Genomic DNA, 20,892 nt, shown 5'->3' with positions numbered 1-20,892 from the left:
GTTGGAAAGTGATTAGATAATGAGGGTGGAGCCCTCATGAACAGGAGGATTAGAGCCTTCCAAAGGAGACAGGAAGGAGCTTGTCCAACCCCTCCATCAGGCCTCTGAGAGAAACCAGTAAGTAGTGTGGGTAACAAATCTGAACAGAAGCAACTTTTAAGGGAGAGAGGGTTTATTTGGCTGATGGTTTTGGTCCATGGTTGCTCGGCCCTGTTGCTTGGGCCTGTGGCAGCACAGTACAGTGTGGTGGAGCACATGGCAGAGGACACCTGTTACCTCATGGTGTCTGGGAAGCAGAGAGGGGGGGAGAAAAAGAAGGAGGAGGAGGAGGAAAAGGAGGAGGAAGAGGAGTGGGAGTCCCAATATCTTCTTTAAGAGCAAGCCAGCGGCAATCTTCCTTTCACTAGACCCTGCCTTCTAAAGATTCGATCACCTCTGAATGGTATCACAGGTTGGTAACCAAGCCTTTTACACATAGGCCTTTGGGGGAACATTTAAAATCCAAACTATAGCAAGTGGTATGAGGAATGGACCCTCACCAGGTGCTAAATCTGGTAGCACCTTATCTTGGACTTTCCAGCCTCCTGGACTATGAGAAACAAATCTCTGTTCTTCATAAAGCACCTGGTCTATGGTATTTTGTTAGCGCAGCCTGAACAGATGTCTTAGCTATTCCATATTATACTTAATCCTGAATAGTGAGATAAGAAAAATGGGGGTGAAGAATAGCAACAGGAAGAACAAACTGCCATTATTTACACAGATTAATACTGACTACTTGAAAAATCTAAAAAAATCTGTAAACACTTTTTAAAAATTAATAAGACTGGGCTTGGGACATAGCTCAAGCGGTAGCACACTTGCCTGGCATGCACGGGGCACTGGGTGCAATCGTCAGCACCACATAAAAAAAATAAAATAAAGATGTTGTGTCCACCAAAAACTAAAAAATAAATATTAAAAAAAATTCTCTCTCTCTCTCTCAAAAAAATTAATAAGACAGAATAACATTGAGAGTTACCAAATTAGTGTACAAAAGTCAACTGCATTTCTACACTCAGCAACAGTTAGAAAAATTTAATTTTCAAGATACTATTTATAATAGCAACAAAAATAGAAAGTATCTAGGAATAAATCAACAAAATATACCTAAGACCCTTAAGAAGAAAATTGTAAAACTTTATAGAAAGATGTTCACAAAACCTAAATAAATGGAAAACTAGATTTACAGCATTCTTGAAAAGGAAGACTCAATATCATAATGATGCAGATTTTTTTCCCCAAATGATCCATATCTTTAAATTCACTATTCTGCTAAACAAAAGACCAGGACATTCTAAAATTTAAATGTAAAATCAAAGGTCAAATAATAAAGACTCTTCTGAAGAAGAAAATATTGGAGACTTGCCTTTCATATGATAAAGTCTGGTATAAAGCTGTTGCAATAAGGTAGTATAGTTTGGGGGAAGAAAGGGCAAAATGGCAAAGGGAACAGAACAGAAAAGTTAGAATGGATGTACTCATATGTGTGAATATGACATATGACAGCAGATGCTAAATATCATGAGGAAAGGTGGTGTATGTATTCAAGGAGGTGAAACAACTGGAACTCTCCAATGGGATCTTAAAAGACTGAATCATGGTACCCAAAGATATGTACATCCTAATACCCGAATCTGCAAATACCACTTTATATAGCAAGAGGGGTGATTAAAAATTTTGGATGGGGATATCATCCTGGATTAGCTATATCTTAAAAATTGTCTTGAAACCAAGTAATAGTAACTCTCTAATTTTATCATTTTTTTTTCAAAAATTGTTCAGCTAATCTAGGTTCTCTGCATTTCCAAAGGAATTTTAAAATCAGCTTGACAATTTTCTATTTTAAAAAGCATCTGGATTTTAATTTTAATCACATTAAATATATAATAAATTTTGGGGAAAAACAACATTTTAGAAATATTGAATTTACCAACCAACGGCCAACGTTCTGTTTTCTGTTTAGGTCTTTAATTTTTCTCACCAATACTTTGAAGTTTTTGTGTTGTATGTTTTGCATACATCTTGTCAAATTTATTTAAATAAGGACTTTAAAAAAGTCCTTATTTAAATAAATTTATCTCTAAGCACTTCATATTTCTAATGCTATTGAAAATTTTATATATATAAATATATACATATAAATTATATATGTACATATATCAAATATATATTTTGAATTATACATATATAAATATATATAATTTTATATATAAATACATATATAATTTTATATATAAATACATATATAATTTTATATATATATATATATATATATATATATATATATATAAAAATTCCAATTTCCCAGTGTTCATTGTTAGTGTGTAGAAATAGATTTCCTCTATATGGATCTTGTATCCTGCAACTTTGCTACATTTGCTTTTTTAAAGTCCTTATTTAAAATGAATATTCTCCAGCACCATTTCCACAGATTTTAATTCATAAAACATAGATGAAACCCAAGAACCTACATTTTTAATGAACAGTCAGGGTGATTGTGGTGCAGATTCTCTAAGGACTTTACTTTGAAAAACATATTAAAATTGTTAACTACATTAACTTCTGACAACATGGCAGAGGTTAGCTGACTCAATCCTTCTTCTACTCCAATACAAAAAGAAAAAAAAATGCTGATTAAAACATGATATATATTTTTAATGCTTATCCAAGCTCAAAATAAAGGAAGGAAAATACCAGGTATTAGAAATAAAAAGGAAACTTGGCTAGTATAATCAACGAGCCAGGTGACCCAAAGAAGGCCCAGGCTTGTAGAGTAGATACGGGCCTATCTGGTGGTCTAGTGGATTCAGCTTTCCCTCACAGAGAGGACATGTGGTCTTGTTCTACCTGGGAATGCAGAATTGAACTGAGATCTAAGCATAAATTCAGGACCCTGAAAAAGCTATCTATTTCCAAAAAGGAAACTATAAAAATTCTACTACTGGCCCAGGGAAGCAAAAGTAAAGCTTGACTTCTAGCTAGCACTCTGAATAGGGAAAAGAGGCTCCTAGGGAAATCAAATTCCTATGTACAGGTTTGCAACTCAAATTTGCACTATGTGATAGGTGTAAGAAGAATCAGAAGGTGAGAAAATAAAAACCATAGAACCTGCGGCAGATGACATTAAAAAAAACCCTCTGAGGGACTGTTTTCATAATCCATCCCCATGCTAAAAACAGTTCATAATATGAATATCTTAAACCATCTGAAGAAACAATCTAGCATGAGGAAAATCAGTCATAACCACAAAAATGTGAGTTAGCACCCCAGGAATTTGAGATATTAGAAAACTTCTACGGAAACTCTTAACAAAGCATTCTCAAAATCTTTGAGGAAATGAATGAAGAAACAGAAAACATAATGAAGGAAGAAAAATGGAAATACTCAAACTACATGTAATTTCTAAAAATGAAATGTGAAGTCAATAAAATGAAAAGCTGAATAGATGAATACATCAAAGAGTAGAGATAGCAGGAGAACTAATTAGTCAACTAGAAAAAAAGGTCTTTGGAAAATACCCAGAATGCATCACAGAGAGACAAACAGACTGGAAAGGTAAAGAAGAGATTAAGAGACATGATAACTCCAAAATGAGAAGATGGAGATAATAAGAAGAAGATAACTAAGGAAATAAACACTTTGATGAAAAATTCTTGGTCTGAAGAAGCATGTCAAGTACCAAGTAGGATAAATAAAGGCGAATCCATCCTAATGATATTCTTTTGGCCCTGGGAGTGGGGGGGTTAGGGAGTATACCGGGGATTGGACTCAAGGGCACTCGAACACTGAGCCACGTTCTCAGCCTATTTTTATTTTATTTAGAGAGAGGGTCTCACTGAGTTGCTTAGCACTTCACTAAATTGCTATGGTTGGCTTTGAACTTGTGATCCTCCTGCTTCTGCCTCCTGAGTCGCTGGGATTACAGGCATGTGCCACTGTGCCCAGCCCCAATAAATTCTTAGTAACAATCAAATTGAGATAATAGACAGATAATGCACAGAAATGACAATTAGATTGCAGTAAACTGCTCGTGTCAATAATACAGTCCATTGTCCACACTGTGAGAAGCAAGCAAATACAGGAGAGGCCACGGGTAAGGTTCTGGCAAACAGCTCCAGGGGAAGCCCCTGCCAACAGCCAGCATTGATTGCTAGATACACAGTAGGTCAGTGATACAATACTGTCAACCTCCTTTAGGTTGCTCCAGATGACACCACAGGGAACAAGAGGAAGGACGCTTGCTGAGTCCTGACCAAATTGCAGAGCTTTGATCCAAATCAATGACTGCTGATTGGTTTAAGCCACTAAATTTAGGGTGCCTTATTGTGCAGCACTAGATAAATGGAACAAGGTGACAAACAAATCAGGGTTTTTATTTCACTCACATATCAAGGACATTGGGATGTATGGTTTAGGGCGTGATGAGGCTGCTGATTTGGTAAAAACAAAGATGAACACAATTGTATTTACCACAGCTTTTTAATAATCTTTAATACACGGTGGGCTGGTCCTTCCACATTATTCTTGTTTTATGAATTTTTTAGGCCTTCCTAGTTCATTGATCTCCCTCATAAAATATTTTTAGATCAACTTGACTAACTAACAACAATAAACATTGATATTATCACTGAGAATACATTATCTTTATAGGGGGGAACTGACCCATTTATGATGTTCATTTTCCTGACCAAAAACATAGGCATACTCTCCATTTGTTCAAGTCTTCTTAAATCTGGCTTATGTATACATAGCTATTTGAATTTTATTCTCTTTGTTTGAAATATTTGGCAGCTAAAAATACCACTTAAAGAGTAAATAATGAAGAAACGATTTGTTACTCATAGGACCGAGAACCTTCATCTTATTATGAAGTCTGGTGAGTTTTGAGAAAGTCTACCAATATGTACAGTGTCACTTACATATTGCTCTGAAAAGCCCCATTTTTTTGAATGATTGGGGTTATTCAGTTTTCTCTTTCCTAAATCTAGCTCAATCTCTATTCTTTATTTCAAGTAAAATAACAATCAAAAGCTCTGAATTGAGACATTTCTCCCTCTTATAATGTACAAAATGGAAGTGGATGATGAGGCTTTATCTCGCCTGAGTCTTTAAAGCACGACTCATTCTCGATAGGCAGTGTCTTCTGCATTCGACTCTGTAACACCAGGGACCCTGCTACCTAGCAAACTATTTCACAGTTCAAATCAGACAGCGCTGCTTCCTGTTGCAGTTCCCATATGCTGATCCAAACCCAGAAAGTGTTGTCTCCCTTTGTGATTCATAAAAGTGGTGATCATTATGTTTAAGTTAAGAGTTTCGATTTTCCACTGGAAAGTCAGGATAGATAATGATTAGTTTCAAGACTCAGATCGAGCCATGAGCAAGTCTTTAGAAATATCTAATGACCAGATTTAACAACTTCTGAGAAAATCTGATGATTTAAAATGTAGAAAATTGTTCAGTTTCAGATGAACTGACAAGATTTTAATGATGTTACATTTGCCATGGTCAGAGCCCAGCAGGCCACCCCCCAGCTTTGAGCACCTCATGCAGCATTAAGCCCGGAGTTCGGTCTGGTATTCAAGGGCAGCCCTCTGCCAGGTGGGTCCCTCTTGGTCTCCCTAGCAGCCACACCCCCTAAGAACTTGTAATTCTTTGCCATTTTATGTTCAAAGTATTTCTCTCATGTTTCACATACTATTTCCCTGTCTGACATGCCTTTTTGGGTTTTGTTTGTTTCTTTTCCACTTGACTGTCAGTCAGTACTCCAAGGGTCACTCTCTCTGGGAGCCTTCCTTGACACCCAAGACAGCCGTGGATGTTCTTCTATTATTCATTCAATTGCCATGTAGCATTGCAATGTAGCTTTTGGTTTAGGTGTGTTTCTCCCACTCATTTTTATGCTTTCTGAGGGCAGGAATTATCCTTCTATACATCTCTATACTCAGGAGGCCTAGATATAAAAAGTTATCGAAGAAGAGAGTTGCATTTGGAGAGGTGGGTTAAGTCTCGTGCATCCCAAGAGGACTCCCTCAACACCAGGGCCTTCCCTGCTATTCCCAGGTCTCAGAAGATATTCACAAAAATGGAACATTGCCCAACAGTGAAAATGTCACACAACCCAGAGCAAAAGCAACAACAGGGATGAGATGTGTAGAATGATTTCATTTCAAAACAGGCAATGCAAAACTGTATTGTTTAGAGGTGCCTACCTATGGATAAAAACCATACATGAGACCAAGGAAATGATGGTCCTAAAGAACAGGATAGTGATTAACCTGGGGTATGTTTGTGTACAGTACAACTGGGAAGGGACACAGGGGCTTCTAGAGGACCAAAACTATTCTATTATTGATGTGTATGGAAATTACACACAGTGTGCCTGCTGTGATTTGTTGTAATATATATATATATATATATATATTTTTTTTTTCCTACTGTTGCTACTACAAGTTGCCATAAACGTTAATGACTTATTGTACAAATTCACTATTCTGAAGTTCTGGATGTCCAAAGTGAGTCTCACTGGGCTAAAATTAAGTTATTGTCAGGGCTGCCTTTCTTTCTGGATGTTTTTAAGGAAAAATCCATTTTATTGTCTTTTTCAGTTACTATAGGCTAAACTCCTTGCTCCTTTCTTCTTCAGAGACAGAAATAGCTGGTTGAGATTTTCTGATATAACATAACTTGGACTCTGTGATGGCTATTTAAGGACCCTTGTGACTATATGGAGTGACCCACACAATCCAGGATAATTCTCCTACCTTAAGGGTAGCCCATTAGTAACCTTAATTCATCTGCTGCCATCATTCCTCTTTGCCATGTAATGTAACATGTCCACAGTTACATATTAACAGGTTCTAAGCATTAGGACATGGACATTTTTAGGAGGCTCACAATATATATTATGAAAATTTCTGAATTTTCTTCTAGTAAATTGTAGAAGTGGACTAGAAGTTTCTGGATTGACATGAGTCTGTACCCATACTTCAGACCAGCGTCCCCTATACCAGACTCCTTAATGGATCTGGAGGAAATGTTGGCACAGCAGTGTTTAGACAGGGGCTGGGAGTATGCCAGTGGCCCCCATGCTACAGGTGGCAGGACCTCCCTCCCGTCTGCAGCTCCCCCAGGGACATCAAGCTTGGCTGTACTCCAGGGGGTTGGAGTAAACTAAATTTTGGTATCGAAACACAAAGAATTTCTATACAACTATGAAAAAGAAAAAAAATGACACTTTTTATTGAGTGTTATGAAATAATCTCCAAGTAATACTTAAAAAGCAATGTTACAATTATGTAAAATATGCTATCGTTTATGTAAAACGCTACAAGGGAGAAGCAAATCTCTATGAATTTGCTTCTATACACCATATATAAAAAAGCAAAAAGCAGAGTGAAACAAAGGAAGGGAAAGAGGGTCTTTATCTGCCTAAGAAGTATTTCTTAGTGACTTAACAGAAGGTTTTGCCAACTCACTGAAGATAACAGTAAGGAATCATCACCAGCTCTTGAAAAGATGCGCAGAATTGCATGGAATTTACAGGAAAGATAATATGGAATTACTAGGTGAACAAAGCCCTTTCTTGGCAATTGTATCTTTTAATAAACCACCAATGAAATAAAGAAAAATGTCATGCAGATGGAAAATTACACTATTCAGTTTACCCAGGATGTGAATTGTGTGGCAGAATTCAGAATTGCAAAGGACACAATAGATGAATAGCACTGGTTGAGCAATGTTTGGGAACCTCCTGGAGAGCAGCCAACCCCCTGGAGTACAGCCAAGCTTGATGTCCCTGGGGGAGCTGCAGATGGGAGGGAGGTCCTGCCACCTGTAGCATGGGGGCCACTGGCACACTCCCAGCCCCTGTCTAAACACTGCTGTGCCAACATTTCCTCCAGATCCATTAAGGAGTCTGGTATAGGGGACGCTGGTCTGAAGTATGGGTACAGACTCATGTCAATCCAGAAACTTCTAGTCCACTTCTACTCCACTAACCCTGGAGCTGTCTTGAGAGTCCTACATTAATGCTAAGGAATAGATAAAATCAAACCAGGATTCATTTATTCATGTTGTCCAATTATCTGCTCATTCATTTAATCAATCACTGAATAGCTTCATTTTCTTGGTGGTAACAATATCAGATATACTATATGATAAATTTCAAAAACAGGAAAAACTATACTATTTTGCTTAAAGATTAATACATAGGTGGTGAAAATATACATGAAAGCAAGAAAATGATTCTTGTAAAACCAAATATGGTAATTAAACCCAGAGAAAGTGAGAGGAACACCATAGGAAGGGACATATATTGGGAGCAGGAGGGTAGCACAGTCTCAGATCAGGCAGCTTCCTTCTGCACATTCTTACCTGACCCTTTTTACACAGAGGAAAGTTACTACATAGATATCGATTGAAAACATGCCGGACATGGTACTGGCATAAAAAGAGATACATAGACCAATGGTACAGAATAGAAGACACAGAGATAAAGCCACCCAGATACAGTTATCCAATCCTTGACAAAGGTGCTAACAAACTGGAGAAAAGACAGTCTTTTTTAACAAATGGGGCTGAGAAAACTGGTTATCCACATATAGAAGAATGAGGCTAGATCCTTCTCTCACACCCTGCACAAAAATCAACTTAACATGGATCAAATACATAGAAATTAGACCAAAAATATGCAAGCCCTAGAAAAAAATAGGATCAATACTCCAACATGTAGGCATAGGCAATAACTTTGTCAATAGGACCCTTGAAGCTCAGGAAAAATACCAAGAGTTGATACATGGATAGTATCAAATTTAAAACCTTATACACAGCAAAAGAAACAAGAGTGTGAAGAGAGAGCCTATAGAATGGGAAAATCTTTGCCAGCTACTCTTTGGACAAAGGATTAATATTCAGAATATATTAAGAACATCAAAAACACCAAGAAAACAAATAACCCAATGAATAAGTGGGAAAAAGAACTAAGTAGACGTTTCTCAATGAAAGACATGCAAATGGCCATCAAATACATGAAAAAATATTCAACATTGTTAGCAATTAGGGAACTGCAAATAAAAACTACACAGAGATTTCATTTCACTCCAGATAGAATGGCAGTCATGAAGAGTACAAACAATAATAAATGCTAGAGAGGATGTGGGGAAAAAGAACACTGTTCCAGTGTTGGTGAGACTGTAAATTAGTACAACTGCTATGGAAATCAGTGTATGGAGGTTCCTCAAAAGACTAGGAATGGAACCACCATATGATCCATCTATATCACTCCTTGGTATCCTAAAGAATTAAAGTCATCATACTACAGTGATATGTGCATACTCATGTTTATAGCAGCACAATTCGCAACAACCAAACTATGGAACCAGCCTATATATCCATCAATGAATGAATAGATAAAGAAAATGTGGCATAAATAAACAGTGGAGTTTTATTCAGCCATAAAGAAAAATTAAACTATGTCATTTGCAGGAAAATGCATGGAACTTGAGACCATCCAAGTAAAATAAGTCAAACTGAGGTAAAGGGTGGTATGTTTTCACTGATATGTCAAAGACAGAAAAAAAAATAAAAGGAAGGTAGTGTAGGAATCTTATGAAAATCAAAGGGAGATCGTAGAAGAAGGGATTAGGGGGAAGGAAGAGGAGAGAGAACGGGAAATACTGGGGAATGATAGTGATCAAACTATATTATTATATTGTGTACATGTATGAATATGTAACAAATCCTACCACTATGTACAACTGTTAACACACCAATAAAAATTTGGAAAAACATGCATGATATGGAAGAATAGTGGAATTTTTGCAACTGAAGGGACTTCAGTGATTGTGGACTCTTAGTACTCAACCTCCAGGTTTAAAATAACCACAGCACACATACTTTACTGGGAGACCTACATGTAAGAATCAGTGTACTACTTGTGAAATTAACCTCATTTTCTCATTCTTATATATAAATTGACAACCATAGACCAGAAGGCATTGAAAGAAACCCCATGCATGCATAAAGGGCAAACATAACTGATATTATAGGCAATCCACAGAACATACAACATTCTTTTTATGATAAATGAAAGTTCAAATTATTATCCTCTGATAAATGAGGATACTTTGCATTCAAAAAGGAGCAGAGAACAAAAGGGGATATACAGAGTTAACAATATGAGCTACCAAAAAGGAGCAGAGAACAAAAGGGGATGTACAGAGTTAACAATATGACTGCAGAAATAAAAGATGGCTAGGATATATGTCAGAAAAATAAGAGCTCAGTTTCTTGCAAAGCAATTGGCAAATACTATAGGTTAGCACTCGACACCCTGCTTTATCTGATTGAGGAATAAAAAAAAAAAAAGAAAACCAGAACTATTCCAAGGTTTTGAGTAACTCAAGCTTGTACTTTTGCAAAAAATGAAAGATGCCCTGAAACTGCTATGGCTTAATGTTTTCTTGAACCTGTTCAAGACAGGCAAGGAAAGCCTCAACTGCAAAGAGAAAAAAATCAAGTTGAAGAATAACATGGGTTTGTTGTTATCTGTATGAAAGGGGAAAATTGCCAGCGTGAATAATCAAAGAAAAGCAATATACCAAAATGGACTATTTAAGCTAGGGAAAGAAGCTCTGGACAACTGACTCCACCCAAGAGCTGGCCGCAGGTCTGCTGGGGGCTGAGGAGAGCTACAGCTATGCAGTGTATCCTGCCATCCTGGAATTTCCTGACTAGTGAATATCAGCATCTCTTTAGGCATCCTTTCAAAACAGTTTTGAATTATATTTAATGTCACTTATCAGTAATGTTGGTAGTTAAAATCTTGTTCTTTGAATTATAAGTTTTTCAGAAGAATAAAATTATCTCATAAAAATAGAAGGAGTTTCTATCCACCACCCCCTTATTAGACAAAGGGGATGAAGGGAAGGGAGAAGGGATGGGAATAGGAATGACAGCAGAATGAATCAGACAGATATCACTTTCCTGTGTTCATATATAAATACACAACCAGTGAAATTCCACATCATGTTCAACCAAAAGAATGGGATCCTGAGTAATTATACTCCATGTATGTATAATATGTCAAAATATACTCTACTGTCATGTTTATGTACAAAGAATAAAAAATAAATAATCACATAGGAAAAAAAAAGTAGAAGGGAGACCAATAGATTAAGGAAGGGGATTTATGGAGGGAGGAGGGAAGAGAAAATGGGAGGTACTGGGGAACTAAATTAACCAAATTAAATTGTTATATTGGATGTATGTATGAATATATAACAGTGAATGCCACTATTATGTATAATTAAAAGGTACCAATAAAAAATAAAAATGAAAAATAAATGGAAGAAAGAATATTAAATAAACGAAATAGAATTCCCCAGAGCTGAAGTGACACATGAGTCATTAGACTCACGTGGCTCATGGAAAGCAGAGGAGGATGGATGAGAACAACCCACTCCTGGCAAGGGCTTCGTCACATTTCAGGGCCCAAGTATTAAAAGAAACCTACAAACATCCTGAGGGAAATTACAGGGCACCTAACAGAAATGAGAATTAGATAATGTTTGTGCTTTTGCATTTTTACAATTAACACAGCACAATTTCTTTGGTGTTCCAAAGAGAAATTATTTTGAACTCAGGACTCTGTCATCAGCTGAACTCTCAGGCAAGTAGGGAGACCACAGAAGACATTTTCAGGCATTTGAGGATCAGTTCCTACTTCTACAAACCTTCCTTGAGGAAGCTACTAGACCAGAGTGAGCATCAAAAGATGTGATGGAACACATATACAAAGAATTTTTTTTTAATTCCCAGATAACGACTACTTGGGAGATGATGAATCTGAATTAGAATATGAAGCTGGTAGGCTCTGAGAAAAATGTCTCCAAAGAGAAGAGAATGGATTCTAAATTAGATAGGAGGGAAAACAAATAAATAAATAAGGAATTAGAAACCATGGGGGAAGAACCAAAAAGCTGTACAAAACAGCCAGGTCAATTATGAAGCAAACTACCAAGAGGCATAATTATGAGTAACTGAAGGATTGAAGAGAAAGAACATCTGTTTGATACAGACCTTAGGAATATGCTTTGTGTGAGGAAGGGTCAGAACTTTGGACTAACAGGATAAAATGTAACCAGATAACTTGTCCCATCAGTGAATAATATTTGCGTAGAGCAAACAGAAGGTGTAAGTACAGTATATAGAAGATGCAGCTATGGGTATCAATAATGATATTGTAAAAGTGGAACAACTCACAGAAGACAGTGGGGAAAAGGGTAGTGGAATGGTGGCAGGCAGGTTAGCTGTGCCAATATCCTTATACATCAAGAGATGCTACAAAGTTGAGAGAACAAAAAATTGGGGTGTCAGCATGTTATTGAAGGCTGCAAAAAATTTATAAAAGAAAATATGATAAAAATTAATTGGGTTGCCAGGGATTGGGATGCCTGCAAAGAGGCCTGAGGGAACGTTATGGGGTGATGGGGATTTTCTGTATCTCGAATTTAACAGCAATTACATGACTATTTGGATTTGTCAAAATTCATAGAACTGTACTCCAAGAAAGGGTGCATTTCACTGCATGTAAGTTATAACTCAATAACCCAGGAAAGAGAAGAGATAAGTATACTAAATGCTCATCTTTCATACTGGAGGTTAAAATGAAATGAATGAAGTTAATAAATCAATAAAATAGCATAGGGTTAATAATAAAAATTGCCATCACAATAAATAGCTAAAAGTGTTTCTTCTTGGAAGCAGTACTAGAGAAATAGCCTGCTATTTAGCTTAATAATTTTACCCTCTACATATTTCACTTTTTTGTTGATATTGGCTTTTAAAAAAATTCTCAAACATTTTTTAAATACAGAAGAAAGAGTTTTAAAATACTTCCAGAGAAGTACAATAGGAATTGTACTTACTACATTCTTTGCCCAATAATTTCCATCATAGCAAAGGATCCAAGCCAGGATGGTCTGTGGCACCCAGTTACCACCTTGAGCCTCTCTCAGTCTAGAACAGGTCTTCCGTCCTTTCTTAACGTTCATGTACTTGGTATTTGTGAAGATTACAGACTGGCCATTTAATTTTGTTTGTCAATTTGATTAGCCTAGGTTTCCTCTTGATCAAATCCAAATTAGGTAGTTTGGCCCTAATATTATTGTATTGATTGGTTCTGTTACCACTGGTATTAATTAAGATAACATCTACCAGGGTTCTTCATTGTAAAGTGAGTTTTCTCTCTCCATAATTGGTAAGTATTTCAAGGAAAGATATTTTGAGCTTACATAGAGTCCTTTTACACACCCCACTTTCACCCCCTACATTAAGGTCCACTGATGTGTTTCACCTGTATTGGTCATTACTGTGATGGTTGCCAAATGGTACATTTTAATTAAATTGATTCCCAGATTCCTATTCACTCACTGGACTATAATCTATTAGTAGTATCATTTATTTTGATTATCAACTTGTTCCAGCTTTAGAAGTGGGAGACCCTTTGCTGGTTTCTGTGTCATTTTGACATGTCCCCAACATTCTTCAAGCATTTCCTTACTTTCTGGCACAAGAGGATGTTCCAGGCTCACCTAGTTCTTTCCCTGTACCAGTCCTGGAATCAGCCTGTTCCATTAGTGGAGAGTGGTATTTTGAAACCAAGCAACTTTTAGGACCAGTCAATGGACATTGCTAGGAAATATCTATATGTATGAACATATGCATGGATGTGTTTCCATATGAAATTACTCTGTATCTGTCTAAACTCATCAACAACCTGACAAATCCACCTCCATCCCAATAGCAAATGATTTATCTTAGCTTTCTTTTCCATGTATCCCTGAGTGAAAATTATTGCACCCATCATTCTCCATATATTTACTCTTCTGCTTAATTCTTCTGCATTTGTCCAATTTACTGATGCTATCAGATGGCCACCTTTCTTGTAATACTCTCCTTGTAGCCTTTGGTCTCTGCCAGACTGCCTCCCATCCCACTTAGCACAAAACTTGAAAAGATGAAAATTAGTAACAAGGTACTATGAAAAGAACAACAATAACAACAATAAAAAAAACTGTGAGAATCTGTCACAAGTAATAATCTTACTGTATCAAGGGGAAACTTAAATCCATGGGTTTCCTATTCCCCTCTCCCACCACCACAATTGTAAGACACTTTAAAGTTTGATCTTTTCTAGGAGGAAGTGAACAGGGCACATCTTGACTCCAATATTTCTCCATAGAAATTGTGTGGTGCTCACAGCCTGTGTGCGTGCATACACACACACACATACACACACACACACACACACACATTCAGCTGCACTACTTCATGCTCCAGGCACCTGGTAATGAGTTTTCCACACAGAGAAAGTCTGTACCTGAAATTTCACAATAAATGGTCTGTTGATAGCACTTGGCCTCCACAGGGTTGAAATACACAGTGATTTCAGCTGATGTGTTGGGCCAGACATCACCTTCCTGAAAAACATGAAAGAATTGTTAAAAAAACACACACACACACACAATACAACAAAAGATAGGCTAATAGTGTTGGTATGTTAGAATTCTGTGAAATTTTTTAATAAAAATTGTACTTGAGCACAACATGTGGACAATGAAATGACTATTACTGTCAAACAAATGGACATATCCATCTCCTCACAGTTTCCCTTTTGTGTGTGTCATGAGAGCACCTCAAGTCCACTCCCTTATCGTATTTCCAGTATTCAGTAATCATTACAGTCCCCGTGCTGTACATTAGGTCTTCACAACTTATAACTTCAAGTTTATACCCCTTGACCAATATCTCGTTTCCCTCAGCATCTGCCCCCTGGGAAACAACATTCTACTCACCTTTTCTCACTTTCCTAAATTCTGCATATAAGTGGGGTTGTGCAGGTTAGTAATTGTTTTTTCTGTGTCTGTTTTATTTCACTAAATGTGTTCTAGATTCATCCAAGTTTTTGCAAATGCCAGGATCCCCCTTTTAAGGCTGAATAACATTCCGCTGCATGCACATATCACGATTTCTTTGTCTGTTTATCTGTTTACAGACATCTAGGCTGTTTCTGTGGCTCGACTATTTCAAAAGTGGTGCAATGAACTTGGAAGCACACATATGTCTTCAAGGTACTGATTTCACTTCCTTTAGGGATACAGCCATAAGAGGGATTGCTGGAATATGTGGCAGTTCTATTTGTAACTTTTTGAGAAGCTTGTTTGCTGTTTTCCATAATGGCTGTACCAATTTACATTCCCACTGACTGCATACAAGGGTTCAATTCCAGGTTGGAACAAATAGAAGAAACCACTATTTTACCTAGCATGGAGTAAACTTATACTCTTTGTTAACTTATGATGTGGTACAAGTATGGAACAAGCCTCAAGGATAATTTCAGTGGTTCATGAATACATAATGAGCTACTAAAGGAAATGAGGATGGACAGAGCATTTTCAAAGTATGTATATTCAGTGAACATTTTTGGTTTCTGCCTCATAAGCGCTCAGCTCCAGGGCTTCAAAGAAAAAAATAAACGTGGCATGATGATAAATATGAACAAAAATGGTTCGTAATATATTTGACAAGTGCAGTGCCTATGAAAATTAAGGGGCCACAGAGAAGAAGTACCTGACTCCCTTGGTGGGGCATCACCTCCCTCTTTTGAAGTGACAGCAAAAGGAAAGAAACACTCTTCTTCCAAGAACAGAACAATGGCCTGAGGCAGAACAATGGCAAGGTCATACCCTGCTTCTGACCCAGTGTGATATGCTCTCTTTATCTCCAGTCATAATAAGGAAGCCAAGTTTCAATACTGTAATGCAACAAGCTGCATTTCAAAATTGCCCTGTTAGGTATAATTAGCTTAAAAAACGTTAGTACTAACCATGTAACCTGGGCACTCTTCATTAACTTCTAAGGACTGCAAAAGGAGATGTTCATAGCACCTGCCTCCAAGGGTTTCCCAAGGTCTGAGGCAGTCCTGCAGGCAAATGCTTTGCTCCATACTCAGTGTATAATAAGAGAATCCCAAACAACCATTTATTAGAATCAATTACCATGCCATCAGTATGCCTCTTAGAAAGACTAAGATGAAGTATTGAAAAATGGGGGAGATGTGTGAATGCTTTCCTGTGGTTTTTATAAATAGGGCTGAATGAGCACAAGTGATAAAGACATCCCCAAATCCACAAACAGTTCTACTGGCTCAATAGAAAACCAAGTCAAAACAAGTTGAGAAATAATTAGGCTTCAGTTTTAGACTGTCCCTAGTGCATACTCTCTTTAGTCTGGCTATATGAACATATTTCTAGAATAAAGAGTTGAGAAGAAAATAAAGTGTTTTAAAAGTCAAGACATCAAACAGGAGGGGAAGACAGAAAACTAGAACTGATTTCGGTTTATTTATGAGAACAACCAGTTCAATTGGTGTATACTTCTAGGCAGCATCTGTCCTGACTTTAGAATGAGGAAGGACACAGAGGCTCCAAGAAGCTGGGTGAGGTCTGTGAAGGTCATGTGGGTCTTGGGGGCTCTATCATCCCCAGATCGGTCCCAGAGAATGACAGCTCCCTGGGGTAGGTGCTCCTGTTTCCCCTAAACCAGAGGTGGCTCTTAGGAGGTGTTTGTTAGATATTTGTTGAGCCAACTGTGTGTACTGGGTTTGTACACTGTGTAGTTATTATCAGACACCTGTTCTTCTCTGCAACCTATTTCTTCTGTTCCATTTTCTTCTGGAACCCTCAACATCATAAATCTTAGAGCCAAAAGAGACCTTTGAGATAAGGAATAGAGAAGTTTTAAGTACTTTGATATATTTAAGCATTTCACTGTGGTGCTTTTATAAACTTTGAAGCAAGTATCTTTTCCCTCTTGATAAATGGCAAATACCAGGACCCTTTTGATTGGTGGAGTTTTAATGATATGGAGTGTTAGATACACTCATGGCTGAAACAGTCTGAAGGGTCAGACAGATAAGGTGGCTCATCCACTCAGGTTGACAACCAATTAATGGAACATCTGTGGGTTTTCCATCTCAAAACGACTTAAGGTCTGGGTTTCTTCCTAATACACAGGACACTTATAAACCTGGAGGGCACAGACTGTCCCACTTAGGTGTATAAAGGGGATGGAACTAAGCTGCTGCTACCCAAATGGCCAGTGACCATCTTGGATTCTGAGAGAGCCCATGCTAGAAAGGTCTCACCAGAATAGAATGAGGTAGCGCCCCCAAAGATATACTGGGAGTCAGATGAGCTCAGTACACGGGAGCAAGTCAAGGGGCTTATGGTTGGGTGGGCCAGATCCCTTTCAAATCAACATCTGAACAAGAGAATGTGTGGGCAAGAAGGCAGTACACACATCAGTTCTACCTCAGCAGTGCTCTTAGACCTGCCATCATTAAAGGAGAACTGGTGGGCTGGGAAAATGACACATACTCCAGACAGAAGAGAGGGCTCTCCCCAGAGGGAGGGTACTGGTGTTCAGATGGGATCAGAGGCAGGACAGGGAAGCCCTTCTGCTTGGTGAGGGAAGAGCAGCACCAGGAAATCTGAGTCCACAGGGTGCAGATGGAATGAACATAGCTGAAAGCTTGGTGCTGTCTTATCCAGGGCGGCAGCTGTTTTATTATGCCTGAGGTGTCCATGAGCAACTTGCAGCCTTTTCTGAGCTCAGGAGATAATTAATTCAAGGACAAACGGTAGATATTCTAAAGCTCTCTCAGGGTTGGAGGAGGTAATGTGTATTAAGAGGGCTGTATGTATCTGTAAAAACAGAAGCAGGGTCTGTTTCCTTTCTCAGAGGGATGCTGTCAATGTTGTCACTGGAAGGAGTTAGGAACATGTAGGAGGATACTTCTACTTTTCAGTTGGGATTCAAATAAAGTTAGAGAATTTCTACCTCTTTATAGCAGAAGTTCAATATCAAAAAACTCAATAGAAGCATTTTCTAGCAAATGAGAGAACAAACCTTAGAAAAAGGCAATAAGCCTAAAATGACCCCATTTTTATTTATATGTCTTTGGAACATTTCATATTACTTCTCCAACCCTGTTGAAATTAACTTCCCTGTCATTTATGTCTCTGAAAAACAATTACTTCCCTTATTGCTCAGTTCTAAAGTTTTTGAAAATCAAAACATTCAGGAATTTTCCTACAGGCTCTGACATCAATATCCTTCTTCCTGGTGGAAGGGAAGCTGCCACATCACTCAGAGCGCCCTGCTGTCCTGCTCTCCTCCTATGCATGACCCCTCTCCCATCACTGCCCACTTCCTGCTACCAACCAGAGCCTGAGTGTACAGGATTTAATCTGTGACTAGTACCTTGGTGTCAAAATAACTGTCAAAATGGCCTTCAATTACATTATCTTCCTGCTGGGTCTTATGTCATTTATGTTTTGCTTTTCCCTCAGATTTTTAGGGAATAACAGGATGGCATTTTACTCATCAATCAAGTGACCTGCTAGAAAGACTCAACTTTGAATTTTTAGACATGAAGCTAATTTCCATTCTACGTTTTTTTGCCAGAATATCAAACACTTCTAGATTTGGAATTTCATTTTCCCTTCTGAACAAGAACAATCAACTGTGTGGCTTGATGGCCACAGTTGAGGCTTTCTGAAAGCCACCTATGAATACACAGCCACTGGATCATGACAGGTGATAAATACAACCATGGGGAAAATATCTTTTAAAAGTAATGGCATTTAAAGAATTACATGGGCAACGATTCAAGGGGCTTACAAAAACTCCTTCAAAAACTCTTAAATAAAAAGAATTCTTTAAAAAATTGTCTTCTTCCTTTCCTATTTCTCATCTCTTTTCCTTCCTTTCTTCTCTCCCTTGAAGGATTATTTCTTGAATATCTTGCCAACACCCAGAGTGCAAAAACAAAAAGTTACATATGTATTTAATTTACTTGGTTTATCTAGAAATTAATATGGCTTAAAGTTTACAATATGACTCAATATCTACCTCTGACAAATAAAATACTTACATTTTAATTCCCCACTTAAACAGTAATCCAAATTTTTCTCAAATATTATGATTTCCAATCATATTTCTAATCTAAGGGACTAGTGCATCTAGTTCCAAATCATAATTCTGAAAGTATTTACTGAAAGTTAATTTTCTTACCATTGTGTTGTGTGTGTGTGTGTGTATATATATATATATATATATATATATATATATATATATATATATATATATAATCTATTCAATCTTGACAACCTTATGAAGTAGTTTTATCTCCACTTTATAAATGATAAAATCAAGGCAAAAAGAAGTTAAATATTTTATCCAAGGCCAAACCAATGACAAAGCTAAGATTCTATAAAATGTTTTTCACCTAACTTCTCTTCCTCCATTGCAATTATAGCAATGGATCAGGCCTCACCTTTCTTACAAGGTCATGAAAAATGCCAGAAGAAATTTAGAATCACTACAACTGAGATGCAGGCTTAGATAACACCAGCATGATCTGATGACACACCTGTCCCTGCTTGCCCACATGTTCAGGGACCTCTGGAAGGCAACTCACAGGGGCTTCCTCAACATTACTAAATTGCAGGTCCTGAGAAATATACTGATGGATCTGTACCAAGCTATCCCTGTTGGGGTGAAGGTCAGGGTTCAGTCAGTTCAGAACAGGGTAGGGGGATAATGATGTCAACAGCAGCTACAGTATGTGAAAAATTACACCATGTTTCACCCAAATGGAAATGTTCTTGATGACATAAACAAAAATTTCAGGTAACTTATTATTTATTTTAACGTATTAGAAAAATATCTAGATAGACAATTTGTCTTAGGAAGTAGAAACATGCTCTTGAACTCAAATTTGTATATATTACTACTACTACTAATAATAATAATAAAAGAAAAGAACCATACATAAGAAGCTATAGCTGGGCTGGGGTGTAACTCAGTGGTAGAGTGCCTGCCTAGCATGCGTAAGGCCCTGGGTTCAATCTCCAGTACCGAATGAGATAAGAGATCGAACTGACGATGACATGCAAAGAGATTTTTCTGCTCCACACTTCTGCTGTGAGAAGAAACTGTGAGTCAATTAAAGTACAATTCTCAACATAATGACCATAAAGTTTCTCAGAAAGGGCCCAGTTTTGGCCATCTGTCAGAGGAAGCCTCACAAAAGGCACATTCTATCTTGATCTCTCTCCAACCCAAACAGGATAATTCCACATTTTTTATAGAGTTTTTTATAGAGTGGTAGCAGTATGTCTGATGCCCCTGATTTTTTCTAGAATTGTGTCTTCACCAGTCAGGAAGGGTGTGACCTTATCTAATGAGCCACAAGGAACCTGGGATTTCTAAGATTTCTCTAGGCCTCCCTCCACCTCCACCTGTTCTCCAGTTCACAATGGAGAATGTTCCAGCACAACAGTAAAGAGTGTGGCTAAGCACAGAAACCGGAAAGGACCGTCCTAACGATCAGAGGCTGGAGGATGACAGAGCGGCTGTGACTTGTCAAGGACAGTCTGCGTCTCAGCAGATCCATGTCCTCCGTGCTCCCTCCTGGTGTCCATTTCCAAAGAGTCAGCTCCCATGTGTTTGCGGCGTGACTCGTGCTCTCAGGACCACAAGGGGAAGGACTCTGCAGTCAAAAGCTGCATCTTTCTTCTTTGGTAGGCGCCTGGGCTTCCACCCAACCTGGTTCTGCTGAGCTCACCTGCTGTGCCAATTGGGGAAAAATAAAGTCAACTAAATTTGAGCTGTGCTGTCCAAGTCTGAATTGCTATAGCAGCACGTTTCCAGCAGGTTTAGATGACAGCAAAGCATGGTTTACTATTACTTACGAGGGAATGAAAAGATGATCAAGTTTCC

At 37.8% G+C, this 20,892-nt stretch overlaps 1 protein-coding gene across 1 annotated transcript in view; it reads right to left on the bottom strand.

Moving 5' to 3' along the window:
- Hydin (HYDIN axonemal central pair apparatus protein) overlaps window positions 1-20,892 on the bottom strand; it is a 319,191-nt gene that overhangs the window by 229,799 nt on the left and 68,500 nt on the right. The window contains exon 9 of the mRNA XM_026399248.2: window positions 14,426-14,525. Within this exon, the coding sequence (XP_026255033.2) occupies window positions 14,426-14,525 (100 nt within the window). The remainder of the gene's footprint in view (window positions 1-14,425; window positions 14,526-20,892) is intronic.

This window comes from Urocitellus parryii, chromosome 15 (assembly GCF_045843805.1).
Source record: "Urocitellus parryii isolate mUroPar1 chromosome 15, mUroPar1.hap1, whole genome shotgun sequence".
Taxonomy (NCBI): domain Eukaryota; kingdom Metazoa; phylum Chordata; class Mammalia; order Rodentia; family Sciuridae; genus Urocitellus; species Urocitellus parryii.
This window is presented reverse-complemented; position numbering and strand designations above follow the sequence as displayed.